Raw genomic sequence first — 19393 nt, forward strand, 5'->3', positions numbered from 1 at the left:
GTGAAATTGAGAATTTAAACAAATTATTTGGCATTACAATGTATTTCGGTAGTGAGGTGTAACAATGGTTGGTGAAGGGACCCGTTTCCTGTGGAGCCGGGTAAGAGCCAGTGTTCGGTGGCCTAAGAAATTATACTTGGGGGCCAGTCTTGGCCAGCCAACAGAGCAACGCAAGTCTGTGCCCAGCAGGAGACACTCAGTCGCAGCAGGCTACAATGTTCAGTTTCGGGTCTGTAGCCAAAATGCTCCCTCATCGCATCTAAGTAATCGCTCATTTTTCATATATTTTGATGTAATGAAAGTAAGCAAACAATGTGGCTTGAAGTTCTCATGCCAAATTCCCAGTAAAAGGATAAACAATAGCCAGGGCAATCAGGTCGGCAGTTTTATTTTAATTGCTTGTAATGACCAAAGGTACACATGCAGACCCAATCGGGACAGCACTTGTGAGCCCTAGAATATTAACATTTTTGCCTCATTTATAGTTTATTACTAGGTTACAAGCACAATAAAATTGGAACTAAGGAGAAACCATCTTTCATTCAAAATGGCGTTTAAGTGGGGATTGTCAAATGTAGCGTGGCAGCTAACGTGTTAATTTGACTATACCCAATGAGGAGGAATGGATTTCCGTTTGTTGCTTTAATTTCGGACAGTAGTGTACAGGAAACAGATGGAGAGCAGGGACTTAACATGTTTGTCTATAACTGTGTAATTCTTCGGTCTGTTGAAACTATTTAAATAATATATTTTACACGTATAATCTGTTATTAAATGCTTTTTTTATTTTTTCAGGTTTTTTTCAAATTTTATACATCATGAATTAGTTTCGACAGATTGAAGAGCATCACAATTATAGATATGACGATGATGATAATAAAAATAATAACAACAACAACAACGCTGTGTGACCTCCGGAGAGGCCTGGTGCAGGTCGTTTGATTTGATGCCATATAGGCAACCTGCGTGTCTGTGAGGATGGGGACCTACCTAGGAAGATTTATAATGCTTAAGACAACACACACACTCAGCCCCTGAGTCATCAGAATTAACTAATTAAGGTTAAAATATCCCCGACCCCACTGGGAATCGAACCCGGAACCCCCTGCACCAAAAGCCAGCATGCTAACCATTTAGCCATGGAGCCAGACACAATTATAGATTAACAAAGCCGAAACTCATAAGAAATGGCTTCCACTGTAACAAATTATATCAGTTCACATGGTTAGGAGAACATAAAAAAGAAACAAGTCCAAAACGTTTGGCTGCAGCATTCTTTTGTTTTGTTCCCTATCTTATTTATTCTCCACTGATGAAGACTGCAGCCGAAAATGCTTCTTTTACACGTACTCTATCCATGTGGGCTAACACGGTTAATTAATGCTCTCCATCTATTTAAATACTTATAGGCCTACAATTTTGAAGATTATTAATGAGAGATGAATAAGATGAAGCTTGATGGTTAAAACTGTTCCATTCTGTCCGCATTTGCAATTAATTATAAATCAATATCCACAATGGAAGACACTGTCAAGGAATAACATTATTCTCTGAGGAATGTTATTTTTATAATATTTATGAAACCTAACTGAAACACAAAATTTGCAACAGATCCTCCTTCCCATCAGACTGAAAAGGGTAATGTTCTGCCTGGTACTTCTATCATCAGGTAGCATATGTCACTTTATGATGTATCAGAAGACATGTTCTACATATCTCGCACCAGTTCTGTGCTCTACTGTTAAGCCGTGAGATGGTACCTACTACTACTACTACTACTACTACTACTACTACTACAACAATGTAAACAAAGAAATCCCAACAATTATAAAATATCAAACATAACCTTCCTTCTTTCTACAATGTTTCTTTCCATAACATTTATATTTCTGTCATGGCAACAGATATAATTATGAATGCAACTTACGCAGTGTGAAACTTTTTGTACTTCAGTAATTTAAATCTTGCACTCATGCTACATTTACATACTAGTTACATAAATAACTTACACCAGCAGCACTTCGGCTGGACATCACTCAATCACTACTGATCTGCATTTAGGGCAGTCGCCCAGGTGGGAGATTCCCTATCTGTTGTTTTCCTAGCCTTTTCTTAAATGATGGCAACGAAATTTGAAATTTACTGAACATCTCCCTTGGTAAGTTATTCCAATCCCTAAGTCCCCTTCCTATGAACAAATATTTGCCCCAATTTGTCCTCTTGAATTCCAACTTTATCTTCATATCGTGATCTTTCCTACTTTTAAAAACACCACTCAAAATTATTCGTTTACTAATGTCATTCCATGCCATCTCTCCACTGACAGCTCAAAACATACCACTTAAAACTAAGAAACAATGTGAGGTTTTGGTCCACCCAATCAATACACATCACTTTACAAGTGAACTATTTAATTAAAAAAAACATTAAATATTGTTTCTTAGTTTTAACTGTATCAATACGAATCTATACGATGAAGTTCGTAAATTGTACATACTTCTTAGTCAAGCAGCTTGTCTCCTTTCTCCCAAGTCTTCCCAGGCCAAACTTTGCAACATTTTAGTAACGCTACTCTTTTGTCGAAAATCTCCCAGAACATTTTCCCCTTAAGGAAGTTTTACCAAGCATTGTTGTTCCTCTGTTTTGAGGTCAATACATAGCGGTCAACAACCCTGTGTTCTTACTATAAATGAATTCTATATGATAACCAACACTCAGGTATAGACAAACTACCACTGGACGAAGCCAGAATCGAACCCACCCACTTGGTCTCTGAAGTAATGATGCTGTTGGTTTTACGTTCCACCAACTACTCATACTTTTTACAGTTTTCCAAGAAGCCGAGATGCAACAATTTTGTCTCATAGGAGTTCTTTAAGCCTACCAACACAAGGCTGACATTTGAGCAGGTTCAATACCCCCAGACTGAACATGGATCAAGCCTGTCAACTTGAGATCAGAACGCCACTGCCGTTCCGCATGAGCATCTCAGCCCAGTGCGGCACAGAAGTACAGCCAATGTAATTAGTAACTTAAGATAAGAGCCATACCAGCATTTGCATATATAGTCAGACAGTTCCTCCACAGCAGTGATTGACTTATAACATTTACTGCATCAGGTATTCAGCCCTTTTACTCAACAGCTACCTGCAGGTAACAAACTGTAAACAGACAGATCTTGCTGCAGAGGGACTACTTGAATGAGCTGATGCTGACCTGATGGAAATTACAGAAAATCATTTCGAAGAGGGCTGATGGTGGAAATTTATAAATATCACCTACTTTCATCAACACCTCTCATTACCTTTTCTCTTGCATACCATAAACATAAAGCTTACCCCTGCAACTAAACTGTCTACGTACATTTACAGTACACTTCTTGTTCGTTAACATACCGAACAAAACAATATCGTTTTTAAATATTAAAGGAGATGATTAACCAATGAAGAACTCTCCCGTAATTATCTGTTCATACTCAATTCCCATTGCTTTACTCTTTTATATCTAGTTACATTCTAAAGGCTTTCAGACTTCAGAATTATGGGACTTTTTTCAACTTTCGGAACAGGTCTTGACCATTAAAAGGAATAAGTTGGTGCTATCAAAAATCAATCAATCAATCAATCAATCAATCAATCAATCAATCAATCAATCAATCAATCAATCAATCAAATCACTACTGATCTACATTTAAGGCAGTCACCCAGGTAGCAGATTCCCTAACTGTTGTTTTCTTAAATGATTGCAAAGAAATTGGAATTTTACTGAACACCTCCCTTGGTAACTTATTCTAGTTCCTAACTCCCCTTCTTATAAATGAATATTTGCCCGAATTTGTCCTCTTGAATTCCAACTTTATCTTCCTTTACTACTTTCAAAGACATCACTCAAACTTCTTTGTCTACTATGTCATTCCGTGCCATCTTTCCAATGACAGCTCAGAACATACCATTTAGTCGAGCAGCTCATCTCCTTTCTCCCAAGTCTTCCCAGCCCAAACTTTGCAACACTTTTGTCGGATATGACCCAGAACATATCGAGCTGCTTTTCTCTGAAATTTTTCCAGTTTTTGAATCAAGTACCGGTAATCCTGGTGAGAATCCCATACACTGGAACCATACTCTACACTGGAACCATACTCTAGTTGGGGTCTTGCCAGAGACTTATATGCCCTCTCCTTTATATCCTTACTACAACCCCTAAATAACCCTAAATAACCATGTGCAGAGATCTGTACCCTTTATTTATGTGATTACCCCAATAAAGATATTTCCATATATTAACACCTAGGTACGTACAACAATCCCCAAAAGGAACTTTCACTCCATCAACACAGTAAGTCACAGAAGTATGAAGAAAGAAAGTGTGTTGTGTTATAAAAAGGAAGATGATTGCTTAATAAAAGACACAAGCAGCTAAATGTCAGAACAGTATATGAGGCGTTCCAGTAGTGCAGTGCAATGAGTGGCTTCCAGGAAGTTTTATAATTTATTTATTGGAAACTGACATTTCAGAAGACTGTTCATCTCCACACAGCACAATCAATCTTCAAATAGCACTCGATAACAGAACGAGTCCACTTCGATACCTCTGCTATTCGAGGAGGTATATGTTGTGACATCCTCCTTTCACTTGATTGTGTTCAGGGGCATACCACATTTTGTAACCATCATCATCACTCCTCGACAGACAAATGGAAAATGTTAGGAATGAATATAACTGAAGTTGAAACAACCCTTAAACTAGATTTCTGTACAAACTTCAGCAAATCAGATGGAGAGATATGGAGTGAAGGGGACTGTAGAGTTTGTCCTTACTACCAGCATTCTGAGTGCTTGAAATTATTCATTACTTTGTTTGAAACGTTACTCTGTACGAGAAAGATGGTCCCCCTATGGGTGAGGGTGGAAAAATAACACCCTCGGTATCACCTGCCTGTTGTAAGAGGCGACTGAAAGGGGTCCCAGGGGCTCTGAACTTTGGAGCATGGGTGGGCAACTACGGGGCCTCAGCGGAGTCCTGGCATTGCTTCCACTTACTTGTGCCAGGCTCCTCACTTTCATCTATCCTCTCCAACCTCCCTTGGTCAACTCGTGTTCTTTCCAGGCTCCGAAGGTATTATGTATGGAGGCCTAGGGAGTCTCATTTTCATGCCCTTCGTGTGTCTTCCTTTGCCGATACCCTCATTTTTGAAAGTGTCGGACCCCTTCCATTTTTTCCTCTCTGATTAGTGTTATATAAAGGATGGTTGCCTAGTTGTACTTCCTCTTAAAACAATAATCACCACCACCACTGAGAAAGGTGAGCGAACTTAAAATGTTTATGCAAGCCTGTGTTCTGGCTGCCACATATATCTCTTCTTTCATAACCCTTATCCAGGGCGCTCTTGGGTCAGGCAGTCCATCAGCTTCCATTCCTGCACCTTCCTGAAAACAGAGATGCGAGTCACTTCTGGGACATTCCTTAGCTCTTTGTCCCGAACCACTTTGACGCTTCACATTGGCTAATATTTCGGCGAGTTTGCTGCACCCAAATGCATTTTATACCTAACTGCTAGGTTTTAATGCAACCACCTTTAACCTTTTGCAGTTGCTCACCTGGAGAACAGATGCTGCCAGCTGAATTTCAGAGGCATTTCCTCCATATGGGACCAGCACTCAAAGGGGTTACTTCACCCAAACATGCTGGTCCCTTTAGAGGATCAGGTCGTTTCCTGCTGTCCATCACTTGGTATTGAATCACTGGCTGTACAGTCTACTCCAGCTTGTAGCAGCTAACCTTGTCCACAAATCTGTTTCATATCAACAACAACAAAAAACAAGCAGACCTAATGTCAAGTTCACCCTTACTATCCAGAACATTTCATATCACAAAAAAAAATTCTAATCATTTTGATTCAAAATATCGCTGTGTAATACTACTACACTTGTGACCACACAGTCTAGCACGTTTCTCATTCATTCATTTTTATTTTATTTTTTTACAATTTGCTTTATGTCACACCGACAAAAATATTACAAGATATTATAAAATAGAAAGAAAAAAATATTAGAAAGATATTAGAAAATAGGTCTTATGGCGACAATGGGACAGGAAAGGGATAGGAGTGGGAAGAAAGCGGCCATGGCCTTAATTAAGGTACAGCCCCAGCATTTGTCTGGTGTGAAAATGGGAAACTATGGCAAACCATCTTCAGGGCTGCCGACAGTGGGGTTTGAATCCACTGCATTCTCACAGCTGCGTGTCAACTTGCCCAGTCATTCATTTTTAACCTCCAATGACCAGTTCTTACTCTCTACCCAAATCCAATGGAGTTATAGCAACTAAGGATTAAGACTAATCATCCTGATCATGAACTCTTACTCCATGACAAGTCATTACTCACACATGTTCAAAATCAAAAGACTTGATGGAGCAATGGTATTTTCACTACAACTGACTGCTGTAATTCTAAGAAATGTCGTCTGTCAACTTTCATTACATTCCCCCTGTTTATATTCAGAGTGCTTTTGTTTTTTCTTCTTTTACCACTCCCCCCACAATCTAGTGAGGTGACAGATGCAAAGAGTGTTGCACACGTGGACTTGACCATGTTTTACATCCGGATGCCCTTCCTGATGCCAACCCTACATGGAGGCATGCAGTCAATATTGCATGTTTCAGTATGTATGTTTAGTCATCAGCCCAAAGGCTGGTTGGATTCTCAACAGCTCCGCCATCAGCTGTCATAGATGGCCTAGGCATCACTGAAGAGGTATACCAGGGAAATTAGGAGTGAAGTATTTTCCCACTGCTTTCCTCACTGAACCAGAAGTTACTATTAGATATCAGTCTGCCACGCCCACTGAAATGCATGCACCAACCGACCCTATGAGAAACAGTTTCACACTATTCATAGCAGGGACTGGCTGCATAAGGAACGGCATTACTAGCATCGCTCATACTTCAGTCACTTTCATACTGTCAAAGGCAAGGATAAAACAGAGACAGATCAATGAACGTAACAGAATTGTTCTAGCCTATACCAGAAGACATAGTGCAGTGTAAACACTAGGTTTCAGTGGTGGTTGGTAATGTGTTTGAAAGGGAGTGTGTTAGGACAAACACAAACATCCACTCCCCATGTAAGATGTGATTAAAATCCACAACCTGAGTCCCTCTGTACAGAAGGCTTCAACGCTAACCATTCAGCCAAGAGCTGGACTAACTTTCTGCAGCTTATCCTAGTTATTTCTGGGGCCACTGGAGCTACCCAGGCTCAGTTTGTTTTTGGCCACGGGTTTAAGGCCAGATGCTCTTTCTATATGCCATGTGATTTTTGACATGAAAATTTCAACCCAGGATTGACTGAGATACGATTCTTCCAGGTGTGACGCCAGCAGCTAAGCCACTGAGCTAATCAAGCTCCCCCATGACCGATACTTTCATGATCCGCAATAAAAGACATGCTATTCTCTTGGGCTAATGCAGAAATTCTGCTGTGTAGCTGGTATTTTGTGTATATATTCTTTTCATACAAAACCACCCAAGTGATCTACAATTCCTAAACAGCCATAACACAATAAATAGATGGATATTTATTTAAAATTTGCTTTACGTCGCACCGATACAGGTAGGTCTTTTGGCGACGATGGGATAGGAGAGTGTACGGAGTGGGAAGGAAGTGACCGTGGCCTTAATTAAGGTACAGCCGCAGCATCTGTCTGGTGTGAAAATGAGAAACAACAGAAAACCATCTTCAGGGCTGCCGGCAGTGGGGTTCGAACCCACTATCTCCCTGATGCAAGCTCACAGCTGTGCAGCCCTAACCAGATGGCCAACTTGCCTGGTGATATATAAGAGATATGAGAATCCACAGCCTGTTTGAAGTCATTTGACCGGATCAGGAATGGAATGAATGAATCCCCCATCTAGTGGCGAGAATAGGAATTGTGCCAGCTGCCGAAGCCTGTCGCACTCCTCTGGGGTAATGATTAATGAATAACAGATGAAATGAAATTATATTAGAGAGTATTGCTGGAATGAAAGATGACAGATAAAACCGGAGTACCCAGACAAAAAACCTGCCCCGCCTCCGCTTTGCTCAGCACAAATCTCGCATGGAGTGACCGGGATTCGAACCACGGAACCCAATGGTGAGAGGCCGGCACACTGCCACCTGAGCCACGGAGGCTACCGATATAATAGATAGATAGATAGATAAAAAATAAATAATAAATAAATAACTACCATTCAGATAAGCAGTTACTGTGATGATGATCAGAGACATCTCTGCAGAGTTCTTTAATCCTAGTTATCTTGACCACAACAATATTTGCCAGTAAAAGGATACATCATTCTTTTAGAACAGTAGTTCTCAGCCTTTTATTGTCCACACCACCTGCCTGGAGGTCAAGTCTTTACAGTATGACACATTGTTTAATTGGTTCAAGTCCCATTGGAAAAATAAAGAAAAAATCAGAAAGTCGGCCATCAGGATAGGAGGGGTGATGGTATTCAATTTCCAATCACTGAGTTACATGTCAAAAGCCCGAGTCTATTTCCAAACCTCTCCACATTATTCAAATGGAGTGACGGTATACGTCGTCCACCGTATGGGAACACATTAAGCAATAATGAGACACCTTGGTGTTTCTTGACACAACAGCATTGTTCCCAGCACACTAACTTAGTTGATAAGAATGTAGAGCACTAGGGTACTCAGTATTGTGTATGAACAATGTGTGTCTCTTTTTCCCTTACTTGTTTAACGTCGCACTAACACATTGAAGGTTTTCGGCAACAGAAGAATGGGAAAGGTATTGTGAAGGTAGCGGTGCTGTCGGCAATCATAGCCACCATCTTCCCCGATTATCTGGGGTTCGGCACTAAATGGCTGGACACTAGTTTTATGGCTAGATTTCTTTCACGGCAGCAACCCTATCTGGAGGGATGTATTCACTGTTATGTCTTTCTGAGGTGGCATGTAGTGCAATGTGCACGGAGATAAATTAACCAAACATGGCTAAAATCCCTGACCCAGATGGGAACTGAACCAAGGGCCCTATGAACCTAATGGCACTACACTAACCATTCAGCCAACGTGCTGAATTTTAATCAAAATTCTGTATGGACAGGTTTCTAGGTTATGTAGAAAAGTGACTAATTGCTTTCGCATCTATTGGCTAAAACATAAAATTACATTACTGGGTTATATTGGACGCCCTCATAGATGACCCTAAGTTGTTCAGTAATGGGAAGAAACTAGCCACCCTAACACAAGTAAACTTGGCTTAGGAAAGAGCCTTCGAAGGCTTGCATCAACTTTCATTTTGACAATTGAATGCTGATGCTGCTAGTTCAAACTACTACACAAGGTGGTCGGAAACAACGTGAGTGTTAAGCGGACTGGTCATGCTAATAAATAATTCCATGAGTGCTCTCAAGTCGGTCTTAAGCTACGTGCAAATTTAGCAACGCTGCCTGGCAAAGCCCAGTTGAAATCGCCCGCGAAACTGATAAACTGACTAAGGAGCAAAATACTGAATTACTTTTATAAAACTATTTATCAGTATAGCCAACCCTCTGACGTTCATATACCCGGTTAATGTTGTTCCTGACCATCCTGTATGTAAGACTTGACACCAACGGAACATTTTACATACTTTTTCCTCTCACAGGTACAGAGAAGAAATAAGAGTCTCTCTCTACAGTAATTACCCTATAGTGCACACATCTTCAATATCAACAAAATAAACAGGAAAATATCCAATGAAATAACATGCTCACTGTCAGTAACCAAATTTCAATGATAAGTACATTGCTTATCATAGGTTCACACAAGTTCAAAACTCTTGAGAGGGCAAGATATGGCGACAGATTTTAATTAACCTTTATCCTCGTACAGTGGTCGGCCTGCGCAGGACTAGACACTTGGTTAGATAACGAAATGGCCCTTTAAACTGGCAATATTATAATAAAAAGGGCCTATCCAACAATTTATATTACTATACTTTAATATGTTTTAATATTTCAAAATACGTTAGACTTATAAACTGACTAAAAAACAGCATCCACTATTGTAGGCAATAACCAATATAAAATGAGTTGTATCTTGTCTGCGTGCAGGGCACGGAGGAAAGCAGTGTTGATGGTCACGATCATGGGTAAGCGTAGCAACATTATTCAGTGCGCCAACCAGTTCACAGCAACAAAATAATAGGAATGAGATTCTTTCAGATTGGCCTTCTTGATGTGCTTCTATTCTTACGTGCTCTCAGGAATGTTAGTTTAGCAGTTGCCAAGGAAACTGGGACAGAGCTTACAGAAGTGGTGTACCTCATTCTTCATACTTCCTCTCAGGCTATAAAACACTGCTATCTTAGTCTGACATTGTTGTTTACCACAGGTTTACCGTAAAATTCATTACTGGGACATAAAACTAATAACATTATTATTATTATTATTATTATTATTATTAGTTAGGTACGTTGACAAGTAAAACACTTGCTATGATTGGATCATTTTTATCAAGTTCCTACTTCTTCAAAAACTATCTACATTAGCCTGAGTACAAGACATTAAACAATCACTTTGTTAATGATCATGCCTGCTATATTAATAGCAATCACCATGAATATTTCCTAACTAAAGTGAACTCTTGTCCTCATCTTGAGATGGTGCAGCTCATTTGAGGCACACCCCCAATGGAGGTGAGCAGCATGTACGATTTTACCGCATACCAAATCTCTGGCAGTATCGAGAATCGAACTCTGGGCTCCCGAGAACAGCAGCTAATTGTGCCAATCGTTACGCTGGTGGACATTCTTAACTACAAAACACAGACATATTGCATGACTGATGAATGCTTGCAATTGCGGGTCAGACATCCAAAACTGTTCACCTATTAGTGTTACGTCATCGGAGCTGCAGTACACTAAGTAGACGGACACTTCTTCACTATGAAACTCAGACGTACCGCATGACTTTAATGGTTTTCATTGTGCAGGTCAGAAAGACAAAACTATTCACTCATTTGTGTGATGTCATCGGAGCTGCAGTACGGCCTGTACCCACTCTGAAGTGGAATTGTTCTCCTCTGACGAGTTACATTGGGGGGGAGGTCTTATATGCAAGCCTTTTCTTTTTTTTTTTTTTAATCATAGGAAATAAACTTCATGGTTTTGATCCGTACTGAATTGTGATCACAATAATAACTAAACTTATGTCATAATGGTCCACCTTTTCAATACTATATTATGCAATGTTTACATTACATTTTTAATCTAGGAACTAGTTTCGGCCTTGGCTGGCCATCATTAGCCATAATACAAAAACTAAACAAACACATCTAATGACTAAAACAAATGTATAAACATACACAAATGATGTTAAAAGGTATTAAAAGCATCTGTGATGAACTATGTGCACAACACGTAAAATATATGATGAAATTAAAATGAGGCTCTAAAATCCTTAGATGCATTGCATCATCTTAAAATGTTGCAGACACCGTCTCTTCAATCCTGACCTCCAATATCAGATGTGGTGGTCACTGTGATACATTTCTACACGACACCCAGTCACAGAATTGCTTAATTAGACCCTGCATTATTTTTCCACATGCACTAGTAATCAGACTTATGCACCTTGTTGGGGGACTCTTTTTTGTTGCCTCTGTCCGTCAGTTTTGTACCAGGTGATAAGCTTTTCCATATTTTCTGTCCCTTCCTTCACTACATGTCCAAAGTACTTAAATTGACAGAGCCAAATCTGACCTGCCATGGAATCCTCAATATCCTTCTCCAGCAAAACATTTTGATTGCATTGATCTTATTTGTCTCCTTTATCAATGCCTAGGACTTGCATTCATACATGCATTAACAAGGGAAATATTAGACAATGCCACTTTAGCCAGGCTGCAATGTGGATTACTTTCTGGGTAGCATGACTGTCTTATTTATAGACATGGTAGTACAAAAGGCACTAGGAAAGTTTTGCAATACGCAAAAACGGTTGACTGGACACCCCTGTTATGGTGAGGGATGAAAAGAGGGGTGAAAACCGGTCTAGAAGACAGCAAGGCGCGACCTTCACACCAGTTGTTACCAAGCAGTGGGATTGAAAGCAAGTTAAGATGTCAGTGTGGTCTGAAGGTGAATATCAGGCAATTATCCACTACAATTTTGCTTGTGGATTAACTGTTGACCAGTGGCTGGAGGAAATGACTCCTGTGCTGGGGAAAGACTCTCCATATCGGACAACAATTGTCCGCTGGTACAAAGAGTTCCGGAGGGGAAATTTTGGAGTTGAAGACGATCCTCGTTCTGGGCGACCGTCTGAATCGGTAAGGAAAATGTTGCAGCAAGAGAGGCGGTTGACATATCGGCAGGTAGAAGAGACCCTCCACATCCCTGCACCAGCTATTCATTCAGTTCTACATGACCATCTCCATGTTAGAAAGGTTTGTTCCCTTTGGGTGCCCCATTCACTTTCAGAGGAACAAAGGGAACATAGAGTGAAATGGTGTTGAAAAATGCTAAAACAGTTTGAATATGGGACTTCGCGTAATGTCAATAGCATTGTTACAGGTGACGAAACTTGGCTTCATTATTACGATGTCCCAACAAAATCCCAGAACAAGGTGTGGCTGTTTGAAGATGAGGGTACTCCTGTGACTGTGTGAAAGTCAAGGTCAGTGAAGAAAAGGATGAATGCAGTATGCTTCGCTAAACGGGGCATCCTAACTCAGGTTGTGCTAGAAACACAAAGGACAGTTACTGCGAAGTGGTACAGTGAGACTTGTCTGCCTCAGGTCATCCAGGCTCTCAAGCAGCACCATCCAAGGTCACGGCTCAACACTTGGCTCTTGCATCACGACAATGCTCCAGCACATCGTGCTAATGTAACAATGGATTTTCTTGCCAGATCAGGATTGACTGTCCTTGATCACCCTCCATACAGTCCTGATCTTGCCCTATGTGACTTTGCACTCTTCCCAGAAGTGAAGATGAGGCTGAAAGGGCGGCGTTTTGCATCCGACGAGGGGCTTCTGGCAGTATGAGATCAAGAGTGTGAAAATGTAACCAAAGAAAAATGGCAGAATTGGTTCAGTGACTGGTTTCGACGTATGGAGAAGTGTATTGAGTGTGGTGGAACTTATTTTGAAAAAGTCTAAAGTGTTCACTCGCATTGCAAAACTTTTCTAGTGCCCTTTGTATGTGTTATTCTGCACCTCAAACCACCTGCCATAGAGCAAAGCTGTTTAGCATAAACACTGCTTAAATGTGTGTCTAAATTGGTAAGCAAGGAGCCTAGATGGCACCGTTTTACAAAGTCTGCAACTCTATAATCAAAATCAATCATCATCATCATCATCATCATCATCATCATCATCATCATCATATCCGCCTCTGTAGCGTAATTAGCTATTAGCTGCCATCCTCGGTGGCCCGGGTTCGATTCCCAGTACTGCCAGAAATTTAAAAATGGCAGGAGGGCTGGTATGTGGTTGAAATGGTAGATGCAGCTCACCTCCAATGGGGGTGTGCCTGAAAAGAGCTGCACCTCCTCAAGATGAGGACACGAGTTTATTTTATCATCATCATCATCATCATCATCATCATCATCATCATCATCATCATCGGTTACCAAAGATCACAAACAACTTTAACTACCTTCCCTATTTTTGTGTTTATCCAGCTTTCTTTCCAAATCAAGATGAAGACTGAAGATCTGTCAAGATGCACTCAATAAGTTTGACGCTGCCCTCCTGGTGAAGCTGGGAAGGAGCAATGAGCTCACTGAGAGCTGAGAAGAGATGGATATAAAATTACTGAGATTGATGAAGAGGGAATATATATTCATATGAAGACAGCAGTATACAAAGATATAGAGATTATTCTTGTCCTTTCGTGTTTTCATGTTTATCTTTCTTTTTCTACTAGTTGAACACTGCACTAATACATCAAAGGTTTTCAGCAACAGAAAGATGGAAAAGGACTAGGAAGGCAGCAGCCATGGCCTTAAATAAGGTACAGCCCCAGCATTTGTCTGGTGTGAAGCCGCACGACCAACTTACTCAATTTCATGTTTATCCTTGTCTTCTCTTTCTATTGCTCCCTCTTCTCACACGACCTGTCAGTCAGTTCATCCTACATGTTCCTATATCTCTGTATGATTTTAAATAACTTCTAATGCATCATGTCTCCATGTGGATGTATTCTAACAAAATATTTTTTGAATCTTTGTAAATAAAAAATAGTATCTCTTGGTACTTCCCTTACAACAATAACCACCACTAATGTTTGTAAAGCACTCGTCTCCTTTATCTCCACCCAAACATCACCACTGGTAGGGCCGATGACCTCTGTGTTGGGCCCCTTTAAACAACAAGCATCATCATCACATCACCACTGATGGTTTATTTGTCATGAGGGCTTTCCAGGATTAGTTCCATACAAGCAATTTTTGGACAGTACCTAGTACTCCCCCTGTGTGTTTCTTGGACTAGTCCTGATGGTTTATCAACCGCTTAAGAGTGGGCACCCCTTGACGCAAGACCAACCTGACAAAATGGGGGATCCTCCCAGCAAACACAGACACCTCGTGTGAATGTGGTGCTGAACAAGACCCAAGCCACCTACTTATATCTCCCCTCCCGAACAACCGATGCACATCACAAGAAGTTTTTAGAGGAAACAACAAGGCCATCGCAGCTGCAGTTTTTTGGAAATGCTAACCGGACATGGATATGACAGATGATTTATCTCTAAGATCCATAGAGAACTGCAGCCAGATGCAATTCCATGCTTTAGAAATTTGGTAAAACGAGGACAGCAGAGCTGATCTGCAAGAAACAAAATAAGGTAAGCATTCAATATGCATGTCATCTGTCATTCTACAGTATAGTCCTGGGTATTATCTATTTCTTTCTAAACACAGGAGTTGTTACCTACTCATTCATTTCCACAAAGTTAGCATTTTGTATAGTAAGTAAGTAAGTAATTCGTCTTTATTCGTGGCGAAGTTAGGGCTCAAGGCCCTCTCTTACACTTAACCACAATTTTTAAAATAATTAACGTACATATAATATTTAAATACAACAAATCTTATTAAAATAATATGGTACTAATAGAACATTTGGAGATTGTAATAAAAAACGATTATAGAATGTACAACACGACAATCTAAGTATACATGATAATAAATATTAAATTAACACTAGTGATAATAAGAGACGGAAACACAGAAACACACATATTCATAAAATATTAGCCACATAGAGTCCATCACACAAGTCAACTACTGCCCAGTTCAGCAGCCTGTACGCACTGGAGCAGCCACATAGTCAGCACGACAATATCCTCAGACATTTGTGTCCAGCCCCGCAACCTCTCATATCACAAGTCTCAGTGAATCCTGTTTCGGTCCTCAGTCCAGAATTAAAAATTTTGGGCTGGTCAGGCCTGGATCCTGATGCAGCTCACATCTAAGGCCTAAATTCACTCATCACAATATCACAGATAAGCATGTAATCAGTCAACACACTCACTCAAATTCTTAATTCATTTCTGCAGTCTTCTAAAAGTAGAAGAGTTGGTATGTGTGAATGCAATAAAGTACAGAAAGCTGGGAAAGTGGACTCTTATACACAAAACATTGAAGAGTAAGTTTTACAATACTGGGAGAAAAGTAGTCCAACAGAAGAGGAACCACCTGCCACACTAAAAATATCCCTACATTATAACAAATACTGTAGCATATACCCTCTGCACTGAATCAGTTCCAATACAATAATTATGACTGGAAATTTTGTTGAGGGTTTTCTTTAGTGCTGTTCTTTCTTTTTGTTAATATTTTACTTTCCTTTTTTTTATTATCACAGCTCATCACTTGGATGTTATTGCTGCTCTATTTTTCTTTGTTTCTGTAAATTATCATTGTTTTTATTTGGTATCTCTAAAAGTATTGGAAAGGAACAAACAAGTGACAAGTCGTTTACAGAAGGGAACTTGGAAAGCAACACAAAAAAGGACGAGCACAATGACAGGTCAGTGCGAGAAGAGGGAGCAAGGGGAAGAGGAGACGAGGAGAAACATGAAAGCACAAAAGAACAATCTGCACATCTTTGTACAGTGCAGTTTTCAAATAGATAGTCTCTCTTGTCATAAATCCCACTTCTTTTACATCTTTCTCTTCAGCCGCTGATGAGCTTTTTCTGCCTCCCTGCTTCATCAGGAGGGCAGACATCAGCACTCATTGAGGGGCCATCTTGAAGATCTCCAGTCTTGACGCGAGAATTGTTGGATAAGTAAAAAGGCGGATAAATATAGGAAAAGAGATGAAATATAAGATAAAGATGAATACAGGTGGTAAATGATTAGGAACACAGAGCAGACATAAATACAAAATGAGAAAAGTAATATCTGTGTATTACTGTTACTTCTTTTGTCATTTGATAAATATAATTTAGCATATAATTGTTCCAGTCAATTCTTCTTTGACTGGAGAACTGAACACACTTACTAAACATTTGCTGTCCCAAAGCTCAAACACAGATCACTCAACAGTGCAGCAAGTGATGGAGGTGACCTGACAAACCAATGACAACTAAAGAGTTTGAGGAGATGGTATTGACTCAAATTAATGTCATTCTCCAGTTTTTAAAACTGTACAATCAGTTAAATCTTTAAACTAGGATTCAAATACTACAATAGCATAGTTTTAGCTAATTTGTTAACATATGTGGTATTTATAATTTATTTAGAAAAAGAAACATGTTTAGCCTTCTTCCAACTTCATGTGGTTTACCAGAAAGTTGCCCTATCTATTTATAATGAACATATGCAGCAGGAGATTAGTACAACCCGCCATATCCCCTTAACCGTATTCTTGAAGATCTTATGCGGACAAGTGTAATTTAATTACACACTAAAAAAGAAACATTGTGAAGAAGTTTTACTTATTTTTCTCTTCCTCCTCCTCTTGCTGTTTGTTCGCTGGATCTTAAAACACTATTTTACAAGATTTAACTCTCTTTCAAGTCAATGATCAATGCTTTTCTGGACATCATCATCATGGTTGATGGTCATTAATTTCAGGATAAGGATAATGCTGGCAATGGTACTTGGTGTTGCTCATAAGAACTGACCATAAATTCAGAGACAATACTCTTACACTTATTTCACTAATGGATGTACTACCTATCTTCTGCCTGATATCATTAGTAATATGGTTAAGGAAAATTATGTGCAACATTTGTACCTCAACAAAATGAAGCTAGTGCTCAGCATTCTTAGAAAGTGACTAGCACTTGGGTCTATATTCAATAAATTCTGTACTTCAGATGAAAAGAAATTTGGTTTCTTTACCACTACCGATACATATAAGGTTTAATCTCTCTTTACCCCTGTCTGCTACACTCATACTCATTTCTCCTTTTCCAGCTGACACCGGTACGGGCATATATGGTTCCCCTCCACCATTCCTCATCCAACACTGTGTTCCAATCTAGGTTCTGTTGTCCCATGGTGTTCTTCACAGAGTCCATTCATTATAATCCTGGTCTCCCTCATCCATTCTTCTCTGCCGTCTGTCTTTCAGGTGCTTGTCTAGGCAGTCATTTTTCTTTCATCCGCTTGACATGTCCAACCACCACAATCCATTCTGTTCTGTTCCAATTTGTCATTTACATTTTGCACATTTAGCTCTTTTTGTACGTCTGATACCCTAATAAATAAAAATGAATAATGGTGTCAGACATGTTTTCTGCAAAAGATATTATTAGGTTCACCAACACCAGAAGTAGCAGGAGTTATAGCAGTTATTATCTTCCACTGATTGTCATGATATGCTGTAGTGAAATTTCCCACATATAATTCTGCCTCATTCCTTATCCTTTCAGTTTGTACTACTAAAGTAGATCTGTTGGAACTATGAACATCAGTCAGCTCAAATTCTGCAGTGTTCATCCCAAACTTGTCTGAAGTTGAACACATGAAAGTGCACATGCCACATGGAATCATACAGCAAAGAAATCATTGGACATGAAGGTCCACATTTTCAAGGCAAAACTTACACAAAAAAGGTGGATTTTACTATTCTTGCTTTAGACCGATGTTCTGCTGCTTCCTGGTTCACTATTTTTGCTATTTCCTTTACGTCGCTCCAACACAGATAGGTCTTATGGCGACAACAGGATAGGAAAGGCCTAGGAATTGGAAGGAAGCGGCCGTGGCCTTACTTAAGGTACAGCCCCAGCATTTGCCTAGTGTAAAAATGGGAAACTACAGAAAACCATCTTCAGGGCTGCCAACAGTGGGGCTCGAACCCACTATCTTCCGATTACTGGATACTGGCCGCACTTCAGCGACTGCAGCTTCCTGGTTTGACAATAGATATTTTAATTTTTTCTACAATACCACTCAACCTCGAAATTTACTAATCTCATTTTGCAAAACTGTTTAATTTGTGTCAGAGTAATTTCACAACACTGGTCAAAACTATCACCTAATTATCCTAAACTCAAAGAGTGAATTCACAGCATCAGCGTGGATATCCAGTAAATGTAGGAAGTTAAATTGCTATTTGCCTCAAAACCCCTCACTTCTCCACTAAAATTATGAAATAAGTGCATAGAAATAGCTGTAATTCAAAAGAAAATTAAAACAAAATGAACAACCCATGTGTTTCAGAATGAACATATTAAATTAATTATATCATCAGTATATAAAATCAGGTCCAACAAACAAATATATGGTAAGGCATTCTTTTCTACTGAAGAGAGAGACTTTCTACTCTGTACTGTCATTTATAAACAACAATAGAAATAGTTACAAAACACTTACAACAATAATACGTACAGTCAACATTGTCCTAAAAGTACTTCATATTTCAGCAAAACCGCTTCAGGTGATCTCTGTGGATCCTTTACAGGACGGTGCCAATATCTTCAATGGAATCGTTATAAATAAGTCTCAAAAAACCCTCCAAAAGTCACCACAGCCACCATTGTAATACAGTACTGCTGACAAACTGAAGTGATGTAACAAATACCACTCCTCTTTCTCACCATTCAGCGAGCATCCACTGACAGGCACAAAAAAGAGTTCCCAATTGTTCACCGAACCAGCAGTGATGTCAAAAAATCGATGTTTTTCTGCAATCCAAGTTCAATCTCCTAGATGTAGATGATTTCACTGTCCCTCAGGATTTAAAAACAGAGCTGAAGCAGCGAAGAAAAGAAATACCACTCCTCCAATAAGTGTCACTGGAAAAAAATGAAGGGGGAAAAAATTAATTAGTTCACTAATTAACCACAAGAGTTATCAGCCTTACAGAGACAGCCATACACAGAGAAGTTTATATATAACACTGAATGGAAAGACAAGAACAAACACGGCAACATTGAAGG

The 19393-nt window shown here is 39.7% G+C and overlaps 1 protein-coding gene across 1 annotated transcript in view; it reads right to left on the reverse strand.

The window, feature by feature from the left end:
• Positions 1-18085: 18085 nt before the first annotated feature.
• Positions 18086-19393, reverse strand: part of LOC136865961 (putative divalent cation/proton antiporter TMEM165) — an 82078-nt gene continuing 80770 nt past the window's right edge. Inside the window, exon 6 of the mRNA XM_067142529.2 lies at positions 18086-19249. Within this exon, the coding sequence (XP_066998630.2) occupies positions 19176-19249 (74 nt within the window). The 3' untranslated portion in view covers positions 18086-19175. The remainder of the gene's footprint in view (positions 19250-19393) is intronic.

This window comes from Anabrus simplex, chromosome 3 (genome assembly GCF_040414725.1).
Source record: "Anabrus simplex isolate iqAnaSimp1 chromosome 3, ASM4041472v1, whole genome shotgun sequence".
Classification (NCBI taxonomy): Eukaryota; Metazoa; Arthropoda; class Insecta; order Orthoptera; family Tettigoniidae; genus Anabrus; species Anabrus simplex.